At 37.3% G+C, this 13,744-nt stretch overlaps 1 protein-coding gene across 1 annotated transcript in view; it reads right to left on the bottom strand.

Annotated features, from left to right (window-relative positions):
• Positions 1 to 3,059, bottom strand: part of LOC122093674 (4-coumarate--CoA ligase 2-like) — a 5,779-nt gene extending 2,720 nt beyond the window's left edge. Inside the window, exons 1-2 of the mRNA XM_042664063.1 lie at positions 2,020 to 3,059; positions 615 to 810 (exon numbers count right to left, since the gene is read on the bottom strand). Of these exons, the coding sequence (XP_042519997.1) occupies positions 615 to 810; positions 2,020 to 3,012 (1,189 nt within the window). The 5' untranslated portion in view covers positions 3,013 to 3,059. The remainder of the gene's footprint in view (positions 1 to 614; positions 811 to 2,019) is intronic.
• Positions 3,060 to 13,744: the final 10,685 nt, after the last annotated feature.

Here is a 13,744-nt window from a genome sequence, read left to right on the forward strand (position 1 = left end):
AAAAAAAAAAAAAAAAACAGTCCATAGGACCCTCTCTATAAGGACACTAGTACATAAGAGACAAAAGCCAACTTGTGTCGGCTACAATATTGGGCAATTTCTTCAAATAATAATAATAATAATAATAATAATAATAATAATAATAATAATAATAATAATAATAATAATAATAATAATAATAATAATAATAATAATAATAATAGTAATAATCATCATCAATAATAATAATAATAATAATAATAATAATAATAATAATAATAATAATAATAATAATAATAATAATAATAATCATAATCATAATCATAATAATAATAATAATAGTTGATAGTCCATGAAATGCATGGGATCCCCCTCTGCCTGGCCTACTAGCTCTTTTCATGTCACTCATAGCAAACTTAATATATTTAAATCCCAATGCATGAAATTCTGTTAGACTGAAATTAATATGTAACTAAATAAATTTGCGGACAAGATTTAAACTGGTAGAAATAGTTGAAGTCATAGAATGGTTTCCATCATATTGATGTTGAAAATTCAGAATCCAAAAATAAATAAATAGATGGGAAAAAAAAATGCATAAACAAATTGAAGGTAAGCAAGCATGCAAACCATACCTTTCATGATCTGATTCCCTTTAATGCAAATCTCTCCTGGTTGGTTTCTGGATAGAGAATAACCTGTTTTTGGATCAATGATCTTTAAATCAGCATTTCTAATAACCGTCCCACATGATCCAGGTTTTGTGTTGAACGGTTTTTTTGCGAAGGACAAGCACATTGTCACTGGGCCAGCCTCGGTCATTCCATATCCCTGTTCATTATTTTATTTTAATCAAATTAAGCACTAGAAACTAATCCACATAACATTTTTCTTTGCTTTTTTTTTTCTTGTCAATAATTACCACATAACATTCATGATTCGGTCTATTTGATTGAGGATTTTCTCAATGGTCAAGTTTTTGCTCAAAATTTGTAAAGAGTGGTTAAAAGAATATAAAAATATTAGATTACATTATACGACATAAAATTTTGTTTTAGTTCTAATAAATTTGGGTCTCTATTGTTGCCAATGTAACACACGGTATTCACCTAAACTGGTCAATTCTCTTGGTTCCTTCCTTGAGTTATTATTTGGTAATAAGTTACAGTAATAGGGCCCAATGGCGCATGGATAGGTCACATTGTAACAGCAAGAGAGGAAGAGAGAAAAAGAGAGAGAACATGAAAAATCTATCAACCCTTGCTCAAATAATATTATGGAGAGAAATCATAACAAATCTATCAACCCTTGTGTAGATTACATTGGATTCATGTGTGTGAGAGAGAGAGAGAGAAGATGTTAATAGACCCTTGTCTGATGTGTCCCTGATCTATGATGCTTGCTCAAAAAGAACATGGATCTTCACCATGCTTCTTTAGCAATGATCTCACACTATCCATGGGGTGTGGGGACAACGATGGTGTGAGATGGGTGCTTGAGTTTAAGTGCCATGAAGAAGATCCAAATTTCTCGAAGAATTTTTTTTTAAAAAGGAATCCTGGAACTAGATATTCCCATTTTTCTATCTTTGAAAAAAAAAAAAAAAAAAGTTTCACCAATGATTTTTTTTTTCTCTCAATTAATTAGACAAAAGTTATCCTTGGCATGTGAAGTGTCCCAATCAGATGGACCAATGGCGATGGAGAAGGAACACCCCACCCCCTCCCCTCCCCTTCACCATAGGTCACGTACTTCATGTTATCTATCCTCTCTCCCTTCGTTGTCCTTACATGTACTCTTGATGACAACATGTGGGACAAATTAATGTCACCATCTAAGCAACTCCATACTTATCAGTGGGGGTGTCTAGGTGATCCAACAAAAAGTGGGCCCAACTATTTATTTATAAAGTGAGAAGTTTCTAGGATCATTTACCTTTTGAAGAAAGATTTACTTCCTTAGCGGTGACATCTAACTATTTCGTTCCTTTCTTAAACCATCAAGAGAGAGAGAGAGAGAGAGAGAGAGAGAGAGAGATACCTGACCAAACTTGGCATTAGGAAACTTTGATATAAATGCATCTTCAAGGTCCTTCCCGATCGGTGCTGCACCAGAAATTACCATCCTGACCGACGAATAATCGTAATTGCCAACAACAGTACTTCTACTAATTGCTAAGATGGCCGGAGGAGCCAAGGGCAAAACAGTCACCTTACATTTCTGGATCAACTCCATAAGTGTCACAACCTCAAACTTCTGCATCAACAGAATCGCTGCCCCAACACGTAACCCACAAAGTAACACAGCGGTGAGGGCATAGATATGAAACATAGGTAGCAAACACAACAACACATCCTCACTATTGAAGTACAAGTTAGGATTCTCTCCATCCACATGTTGAGCAACACTAGTGATCATATTCTTGTGGCTTAACATCACCCCTTTTGGTAACCCAGTGGTTCCAGAAGAGAATGGTAACACAACAACATCGTTGGGCTCCAACTCAACAATTGGCAAATCGTTCTCATCTGATTTAGTTAACTCGGAAAAATGTAAACAACCACTTGGGGCCGAGTCAATACACACAATCTTAATCCCCTTCTCTTCAGCTAAACCCTTCACCTTCTCAACATAACAAGCATGGGTAACTATAAGCTTAACATTGGCTGCGATTGCTTGCTTCGCTATTTCGGCCGCTTCGTAAAAGGGATTTGCCGTCGTGGTGATGGCACCGCGATGTAGTCCACCGATGAATGTGAATGCAAACTCGGACGAGTTGTGGAGTAAAACCATAATCACCTGACCTTGTTTGATGCCTAGTTTGTTTAGACCAGATGCTACCTTCCGGGAAATGAGATCAACATCTAAGTAAGTGTAGGTTTTGCCTGTGGCACTTTCTATGAGACATGGTCGTGAACTGAACTTTGATAAGTTTTGGAAACAATATGAATGTAGTGGGAGATGGTTGGGAATGTAAATATCTGGGAGCTTTGATCTGTAAATCACCTCTAGCTCATCTCTTGCAGGCTCCATTAGAACAAGAAAGAGAGAGAGAGAGAGAGATGGTTCCAAATATCCAAAGGTAGAAAAATATATATATATATATACAATAAAACAGGAAGGGGAGAGAGAGAGAGAGAGAGAGCGAGCTGGTAGGTGGCACAGCGAGAATTTAAAAATTTTTATGCACTCGTGAGTGTGCGTGAAGTTTGTCTATTAAAGGCGACTCAGGTTTATTGGTAAGAGAGTGAGAGAGAGAGAGAGAGAGAGAGGTATATTACGTAAAGGACTGAAGACATGTGCGAAACGACAGGTCCATGATCTTCATCTGCATGTGGCTTGTCTACAGCATCTGGATCACCTACCACATAGGTGAGCTAACTTATTATGGATAGCAAATCATATGGTTAATGAAGGATTAAGAAGTACTAATTCGATATTACCCTTAGATTTGTTTCTCGTAAAAATATTACTTTTTAGAGACATTTTTCTGCTTCATGGCATTGGTCATGCAAGTTGTCTCAAAATTGACGTGATTTACTCCTAAAAATGGTCATTTTCCTGGGAACGGTGTTGAGAGAGACTGGTCCGTGACTATGGCTGACCTACCTCAGATAGTGGTAGACTTCACCAACCATATAAAAAAATAAGAGTAAATTACATCATCGTCCCAACAAGTAATTCAGTCTCCTTCCCAAAAAAAAAAAAAAAAAAAGTAATTCAGTCTAATGTCACACCTATGGTTCTATCTTCTATGTATTGGTATTGGATGATTCTTGTGGATTGAACGGTATGAATCAGAGTAAAATATGTCAAAAAATTATATTTTAAAATAAAACAGGAGGTATTTCTATTCAATACAGGTGATTCGATACCATGCTCTAAAATCATGGTCACACCCCTCTCCCGTGATTCTAAAAATTACATAAATTTCTTTTAAATTTTAAAAAATAAAAAATAAATAATTTTACAAGCAGCCCTAGTCTGTATTCCAAGATACAAGTGAGTGCCTCTCTATTAAATCCATCTTTTCCCCCTCAAACCAGAATCTATTCAACATACAAAATCGCTATCCAATGATGCTCCAAAGAATCCAATTATTGATCCCACCACCAGTTGTCCCACAAAACCCATATTTGAAATGAAAACAGTGATAGAAAATGAATAGATTTGATTGGTGACCCTGTTGAAGTTTTTTTTGGTGTTCTCCACCCTTAGGATGGACAGATGTTCTCTTAGGATCTGGGAAGGGTTGGTATTGGGGGAATTCTAAGAAACGAGAAGGCTGGGATTATTTTTAACTTTAGAACAACATCCAGTGGTGTTCACACAGACTTTGAAGCTGAAATTTGTACAACTATCTCAGGTCTTGAATATGCCAGATCTCACAAAGTCAGGAGGCTTTGGGTTGAATGTTATTCGGTGGCAGTTGTGAATCTCCTCACCACAAAGGCGTGGTTCCTTGGTTCGTCTTCCAAAGATGGAGATCTCTTTTCAGTTATTTAAAGTCGGTGGAGTGCAAGGTTACACATTGCTTTCGCAAAGCCAATACTGTTTCTGATTTCCTTGCAAAATCAGCAGCTATGCAGAATACTTATGATCCACTTTTGACTTGGCCAGTTTTAATCCAAATGGAATTGGAGAACCACACTCTCATGTGCCCTCGATACAGATTTTCTTAGCCCCTTTCTCTTATTTTTAGGTTGAGTTTTCTGGACCCCTTTCCTGCTAATGGCAATGCCGAAGGTGTGTTTGAAACCTCAGGTTCTCTTCCTATTTCTTAGGAGTAGCCTATTGGCTTTGTAAATTGTCTTTTCTCATTCTTTCATTTTTAATATATATTCTAATTTCTAGAGAAAAAAATAATAGATTTGATTAACTCTGGGTAACACGGTATTAAAGAGCAGAATAAAATCAGAAAGAAGAATAAATTTTTCATTCAACATTTTCATTTTTCTTGTATCAGCCAAACATGGTGATAAGAAGATTCTATGCTTCGACACAATAAATTGTCCATAAGGACCTTAAACACTTCTACTTTTTTGAACCTTAGCCCTCGATTTACCTAGGTTCACATTTGGGCTGATCTTGACGTAGCTAGGGTTGAGTTTGCGTCATTTGGGTTTTGGATTTTGGATTTCGATGCTTGATATTCATGTGTGGCATAGGCGAATGTTCAACATATTTTTAGGGTTTTGGATTTTGATACTTGATCTCCATGGGTTCACATTCGATGCTTAATTTCCATGATTTTTTGGATTGAAGTTATAATAGTGGCTGATAATGTCTCTGTACATTGGCAACCTCTAGGGACGGATGTCATTTTCACGCTGCCACAGTGGAAAGGAATCTGTATGTGTTTACTTATTAGTGATCTAAAAAAGGTATCAATCCATATAAAACCCATAATTTCATAAATAAATAAGTAAATATAAAAACAAACGTGGACCCTCATTGTTTATGAGAGAGCATGAAGATAATACTGACAATATGCGGATCTTTTCCTATTTATAATAGTTTTCTTCATAGATACGTAGAGAATCTAACCATTATAGGAGTGTCATCATTCTATTCCAAGAAGTTCGAAATGCCTTTTTAAGACTATTACATGAGTCTCACCAACCATCAAAAGTTCATTATACCATGATTTAAAAGTTCTCTCTTGAGTGCAGGTGATTAAAAAAACTCAATACTTTTCTTATCACTCTTAATCAAACTATAATATGTAGACCCTACCGCTGTTAGAAGATCTCCCACTGATACCAGTGGTACCGCATGGAACATGATCTTCACTAGGGGATCCACAATGATTCGGTAAGAGAGGGACTAAATAAAAAAATTACCTATGAGAAGGACTACCTTAAACATGGAGATCTTCTCCCCAAATATTTTTATCATTGAGATAATATGGTCCTTCATCTTAGACCTATCCTCAATCTCCAATCCCAATTACCAAGTCTACATTGTCCTTGTGGCATGAAAAGAATGATCTTCAGGGGAAAAAATGCAAGTAATCAAAACAGCTTTATTTTATTTATTTCATTTTAGCATGTCTCTGAATCGAGATTTACCACTCCTATGATTTCTTATAAATTTTGATCCTCTTTAATTCTTAATTGTGCAATATTTGTACAATTCTCTTTGTACACTCGACACCTGTACATTTTTAAAAAACTAACTATTGTAGAAGTTTAAGGTATTTGAGGGGTTAAAATGGATTTAAATTCCAAAAAATTTCTACAACCATTGGTTTTAAAAAAATGTACAAGTATCGCGAGCACAGAGAGAATGAGACAGCAATTACATGATTAAGAATTGAAGAAGATCAGGATCCTTTCCTACATAACCTGAGAGGGTGGTTTTAGAAATTGTTTTGAACCAATCCAAAGCCGGCCACGATGAAAGTTGTATTTGCTGATTCTACTATCTCTCTCCAATGGAAGCCATTCATTTGTATCTCCCTTCTTTCTCAAACCCCTTTAGACTTTCAAAAAAAAAAAAAAAAGTTAACAGACAAGTACTGATGGGTTTAATAGGGAAACCGTCTATTGTTCTATGAATTTACCTTAATAAACCTATCAGCTGTTAACCATAAGAGAATCAAACTTCTGTCCATTTTTCTTGGATCCTGTAAAATTACCAAATGCCTAGAGCATTAAGATGAATGCAAAGAAGGCTTGGGGGCAAAAAAAAAAAAAAAAAAAAATTGTTAGAAATGTTTTGTTACAACTTACCAACATCGGTCTTTGTTTCCAATAGATAATATTGCTATTATGGTAAAAGGTTCTTTGAACCTAAGCATTCCTTACGTGTTGTCGCAGAAATACTTTTTACTGTTTTTAAGACAAAAAAATAATAATAACAAATAAATAACAGATGATAGGGTCATTGGGAAAGAGTACATCATTCTTTTCATTTGATGCTTAATCTCCATGATTTTCTGGATTGAAATTATTATAGTGGATAATAATGCCTTTTACATTTCAGATCTGACACCGTCAGGACCGATATCATTTTTCACGCTGCAACCGTGGAAGGAATCAACGTGTAACTTATTAGTGATCTAAAAAAGGTATTAATTCATATAGAACTCATAATTTCAAAATAAATAAATAAATATAAAAAAGAAGAAATGTAGGACCCTCATTGTTTGTGAGAAAGCATGAAAATAAGCATGAAAATAATGCGGACAATGTGCGAATCTTTTCCTATATATAAATGGCTTTCTTCATAGATACATAGAGAGTCTAACCTTTATAGGAGTGTCATCATTCTATTGCAGCAAGAAGTCCACATGAGTCTCACCAGCCATCAAAAGTTCACCCCGTGATTTACTCTCGAGTGCATGTCATAAATAAACACAATTCTTTTCTTGTCACTCTTAATCAAACTATAATATGTGGGGAAGGGTTTCTCACCCTACCATTGTTAGAGGATCTAGGGGATCACAATAATCAGGTAGCAGAGAGACAATAAATAAAAAAATCCCTATGAGAAGGATTACCTTAAACATGGAGATCTTCTCCTGTTATAATTTTTTTCATTGAGACAATATGCTCCTTCATCTTAGACCTATCTCCAATCCCCAATCCCCAATCCCCATTCCCAAGTCTACATTGACCTTGTGGCATGAGAAGAATGATTTTCAGGGGGGAAAAATACAAGTAATCAAAACAGCTATATTTTATTTGCTTCATTTTAGCACGCGTCTCTGAATCGAGTTTCTCTATCATGAAAGTTATACTGTTCAAGATTCTTTATTCATATGATTTTTCCTATGGATTTAGATCCTCTGTAATTCTTAATTGTGTAAGTCTTATACAATTCTCTTTGTACACTCTTGTGCATTTTCAAAAACAAACGATTGTAGAAATTTGAGGCATTTGAGTGGTTAAAATGGATTTGAATTTAAAAAAACTTCTACAACCACTAGATTTAAAAATATACATATATCGCGTGTACAGAGAGAATTAGACAGAAATTGCACGATTAAGAATTAGAGAGGATCAGGATCCCTTTCCTACGTTACCTCCTTCTTAAATTACCTGAGAGGGTAGTTTTGGAAATTTTTTAGAACCAACCCAAAGCCAACCATGATGAAAGTCGTATTTGCTGATTCTGTGATTTCTTTCACTCTTCGGGGAAGCCATTGATATGTATCTCCCTTCTTTCTCAAACCCCTTTAGATTTTCAAAGAAAAAAAAAACCATAGACTAATGTAGGATTCCTTTAAAAATTAAAAATTAAAATTAACAGGCAAGTATTGATGGGTTTAATTGAGACTATTGTTGTATGAATTTATCTTAATAAACCTATCAGCTGTTAACCATAAGAGAATCAAACTTTTGTCCATTTACCATGGATCCTGTGAAATTATCAAATCCCCAAAGCGTTAATATGAATTCAAAGAAGTTTTAGGGGCACAAAAAAAAATTCTTTTGGTAGAAATGTTTTTGTTAAAACTTACCAACATCGGCCCTCGTTCCCAACAGATAGTATTACTATTTAGATAAAAAAGAAACAAATAACATATGAGAGGACATATGGGAAAGAGTATATCATTCTTTTCATAAGGGCTAATAAAAATTAAAAAATTTATCAAAAATAAGTAAATAAATTAAAAAGAGTTAATAACGTGAAGGCCAAGATAGGACAAGTCCATATATGTACCAAAGATCATGCCATGAATCACGGACTGTGACGAATACCCTCTTTATAGGTACTTAACTAAGCAATATTATGAAATGGTTGTGAACTATTTGATTTAAATTTAAATATAAATTATTAGAGTTCCTGAGTTCTATATTCATATCCGCCAATAAAATAAACCAATAAAAAACAGAAGGTCAGAATCATCCATATGAATTTTTTTAATTTTTTTTTTCTAATCTAATTAATTTAGTTGGAATCGTCCAAACGTGAAATTTTTTTTTTTTTGGGCTTAAGATCAGAAATGGAATATTAGGATATTGTTAAATTAGAGGAAAGAATACAATGATTTAAGACAAAGACAGCCTCCAGGTAGAGCAGCAGCAATAACAACAGCTCTAGGGTTCCTTGGCAGCAACAATAGAAGAGAGACAGCAGCAGCTCCAGCGACATAAAGCGCCCTGATAGCCAGACCCAGAAATGACCAGTCTTCCTATCCATCTTCGGCATTTCCATTAGCATAGAGTAAAATTAATCTTCAGATACAAATCAATTAAATTTGAAATGAGGCTTGCCTAAAGCATCCCCATTAATATCAACAATAATAAACTGCGGTCGAATCTCCCAAATGATTGTTGCCATTGTTGAAGCTGTTGCATGTTTTGCTAATAGATCTGCCAGTGAATTGACCTCCTTCTAAAAGTGAGTTATCGCCTCATGATGAGATTCTAACTAGATAACTCTTATAAAATAACCACAGATGAAAACACCATACAATAATTTCTCTTTAATATATCACACTACCGATCGGGAGTCACACTCCACCCAGATCCGAGAAAGACCTAAAATCAAAGCAATCCAAATTGCTTTAAAAAAATTCTGAAAAATCTGCTAGAAATTAGATGTAACACATTCAAAGGAGGAAAAACAACGAAGGGGCTATCCCATATGATTCCTAAGAATACCCCCAGCTCCAGAATTGCCAGAATTACCTAAGGAGCATCCATCGATGTTGATTTTTATATATCCATCCACTGGATCGGACTAAAGAAGTTCAATTGTTTTATGAGAGAAACAACAGACCTTACCAAACACATTAAGATAGAAGTTGCAACTCCATTGATTTAATTTTTTTTTCAGTAAATATTGAAAAAGTATATTAATGAATATGGGGTATACAGGATTACCATCTAGGCATATTCAGATGAAAAAAAAAAAAAAAATAGAAGTAAACAAACAAGATAATGGCCTTTTGTCTCACCTTTGACATGACCATCTGCAAGACCAAAAGACTATCAACCATTCATTAAGGCTCCACTTTCGGCATGGCCATTAGCAGAAATGTGAGAGAATGTCAAAATATCATTCATGAATTGAAACGATAGTGAGATCACTCATGGATCGAAATGATTGCGGCTATCAGTACAATCCTAAAACAAATCTTGTGAAATAAAAGGAGGAACACTCCAAAATTTTGAACTCGAAAATAGGCTCGCTTCTTTATGAGAGCATCTGCTACAACATTTCGAACTTGAAGATAGGCTTCATTCTTTATGAGAGCAACTGCTACAACAGTTCCTTCCTCATAACAATGTGAAATTCTCCAAAGAATTGAAGACAAAAATGCCTTATAGTGACTCCATTGCTGAACTAAAATCCAAGAAATGGAATTATTGATAACACTGTTAACCATAGCTTCATAATTACTCTCAATCCAATATGGAATCCTTTCTGTTTAGCATATTAATTCCCAATGAAAAATACACTAAACTTAATATAGTTTTTTTTTTTTTTTTTTTTTTATGAATTCCCAAGTAATGATTGAAGCATCCCTTTGAAAAACCATCTGAGTTTCTAAAAATTCCAATGCCTGGATTTCTTAACAATGTTTAGCTTACACCAATCATCCTGCAGATTTTCCACAAAATTTCAATGATATTTGTGTTAGTGTACGATATCTTATATTCCATCACAGTTTAAACTAGGGAGAATTGGTGCATGACCCCTGACAGACAAAATGACGGTTATGCTTATCAATAAGTAGGCCATGGTTGCAAAGGGAGTAGGAGGCCCCATTGCATAGCGGGGGTGTAAGGGGAGCAATTGTCATGCCCCATTCACATAGAACTGGATCAGTGACTGGATTCCTTCCGGGTAAACCCAAAACCACCAGAATCATCTGATACAGTACGCACAGTACAAAATGCCACATATAGTCAAGGAATATAATTATGCAATTCAGTGGAAGTCTTGTTGATCACAGTGTTGGATGCTGCGTGCGAGAGTTGTGTTGTGGGGCAACAATAGATATCATCAAACACAATTCTTCTTTTTGATTCTTTTGGTATATATCCCCTTTTTGTGCTCTCGATAATTAAATTATTATTTCTCGTGTAATTATTATGCCTATGAGCCCACATATAAATATACTATGTATAACAATTTGGGTATCAAGAGTATATGGGGATTTACAGGTATTTCCCCGAGGGTGCTGGCATAATTACAAACATCCTCGTCGTTTAATAATACCCCACGCCCTTGTACAGGAAGCGGGTATCATTTGCTCTCAGAGTACTCTCCATGACATACGCTGACCTCCCCGAGGGTGCAGGCATGATAGGGAGTCCCTTGCTAAATGATTTCACTTCGAGCACGATGCATGATGTGGTTAGGGAATACAATTATAAACATGGGGTTAGCCAAACACGTTTTCAAACAAATGTGGTGGAAAATTTTCTTGCTACATTTAAAGGTAGCATCTAGTATTAGAAGCTTGACATTTATCCCCAGTGGAGTCGCCACTGTGAGCGTAGTAGCGGAAAATGGACTTATGTGTGTCGATTCCGTTCTCTATCCTCTCGTTCATCTCTTTCATGTGAGGGAGGGGGTGTCGTGTGTGCTTACGTAGTGGGTCCCACACCACCGTATCGTCGCTTGGTAATACGTGGAGACCTATTTCATAAGAGTGTGAAATTCATCATTTGAGACAGTGGTTTGATGATAGTCCAATACGGGGATCGAGATCATACAAATGGGGGTTTGGAGTTGCCACCTAGGGTTATGGCCTTAGGATCCTGGGGTGGGTCCAATTCCTGAGAAAAGGGCCCAAAATTTGGTCTGGTCTAGAGATTTAGGGTAAGTGTCAGGTTATAGAATTGGAAAGGTGTTAGGCACCCAATCTACCCGATTCACTCGGTCTTCCTACTAGATGCTTAAGAACGAACATTTTCCATAGTTATTACCATTTCACATGCCTGGCTAAGTTATCACACATATATACATTGACTGAATTTAAACTACTATATACACTAAGACAAGGTCTATATAAAGTCTACATGATGACAAGTTGGTTGAGAAACTGTACCTGAACTTAACCCTTGTTTCGATTCAAAAGGGGTGGGCCCCTGATTAGTACCGACTCGAACTGTCTTTCGGATTCTCCTAGCTCAGGGAAAGATGGTCTTGACCTCTAACTTCCTTTCTTAAGAGATGTTGACTGTGATGGTATGCGGACAGAGTTTTGGCTAGGAACGGTTACTTTTGGATTTGGGTTCAGACAGAGCTTCGGCTAGGGAAGGATATTTTCGGATTTGGATTCGAATAGAGCTTCGGCTAAGGAAGGCTATTTCTGGGCTTAGGATGAGGTGGCACTCTGGCAGAGCTTCTGTTGGGGATAGGCTAGGGGAGGGCTAGGCTGAAGTGAAACTCCGATAAAGCTTTCGTTGAGGATAGGCTAGGGGAGGGCTATGCTGAGGTGGCACTTCGATAAATCTTCCACTAGGAATAGCTATTTTGGAAAAGATTTCAGGGGCACTTGGACAGGGCTTCCGCTAGGAATTGTTATCTTTGGAAAGAAATGGATTGACCTAAAAATGGATTGAAGATCCCTAAATCCCCGAAGAACACTTTGAAGATCCGAACAGAGCTCTGGATTTTGACAAAGATCTCTTTGTAGATCAGAAGAACCTCAAGGGGGAGGGATTTCTATTTATGGTAAAGCTCAAGAACACTCAAAGGGGGAGGCTAAGAATATACTATTTTTGGCAAAAACTGAATTTGACCTTTGAACTTGGATTAACGATCTTCAAAGTCCCAAAGAACACTTCGAAGATCCGAATAAGATTTCAGATCTTGACGAAGATCGCTCCAAAGACCCAAAGAAAATCAAGAGGGCGAGGGTAGGATGAGAGAGGGCTTCACTACTATGGAGTGAGGTGGGGTTGTTTGGTGTGTAAAATCTAAAGAAGGGAGGGTATTTATAGGATTTTTGGACTAATGGGGAAGAGGGAGAATTTTTAACCACCGGACAAAAGAGGGTTCTTGGACTAAAATGGGTGAAGAGGGCTTTTATCCAATGGGTAAAAGGGGTTTTCTGGGAGAGAGAATTCTTAGCCAAAAAGTGGGTTTTTAGTCTCAAGTGGGTGAAGAGGAAATCTCTTTACCTATCAGGCCATTGGAAAACCAATCCCTACCATTGATGGAGGCGCACAAGATTGGGCCAAAGTACATAGGACATGGCCAGTAAAGAGGGCAGGCAATGTGTACAAAGTGTGAGGGCAATGTCATGGGTGTGTGACACATGGCATGCTAGCAGTGGCATGGATGTGAGGGCAATGGCATGGGTATGCAAGGAGTGGCTTGGGTATGTGGCACCTGGCACACAGGGCAGCACACGCATGGGCACTGGTAGGGCACTATACAGTAGCCACACGGGTTGGACAGCAGTAGGCACAGGCTCGGGCTGCAACCTGCAAGTGCACAGGCAGCAGCTTGCAGGTGCATGGGCTGTAGCCACTGAGGCCGTAGGCAAGGTCATGCGAGGGCATAAGCATGGTCATATGGGGGCACAGGCTGGGTCATGTAGGGCATGGGCTGGGTCATGCGAGGGTGTGGGTTGGGTCATGTGGGGGTGCACGCACAGCACGCGTGTGGGCAGGCCCGAGCTGGCATGCACTAGGCAACAGCCAGCGAGTGGCATGCTTGCATGCTGGCCTACTGGCCTGTGTGCACAACGCTAACATGATCACAGATTTTTCTGATGATGATCACAGGAGATCCGACGGTCTAATTTTGATGTTCCATACATGGTCAAAATCATCTTTCCGAGCACTATCCA

The sequence above is a fragment of the Macadamia integrifolia genome, chromosome 2, assembly GCF_013358625.1.
Source record: "Macadamia integrifolia cultivar HAES 741 chromosome 2, SCU_Mint_v3, whole genome shotgun sequence".
Taxonomy (NCBI): Eukaryota; Viridiplantae; Streptophyta; class Magnoliopsida; order Proteales; family Proteaceae; genus Macadamia; species Macadamia integrifolia.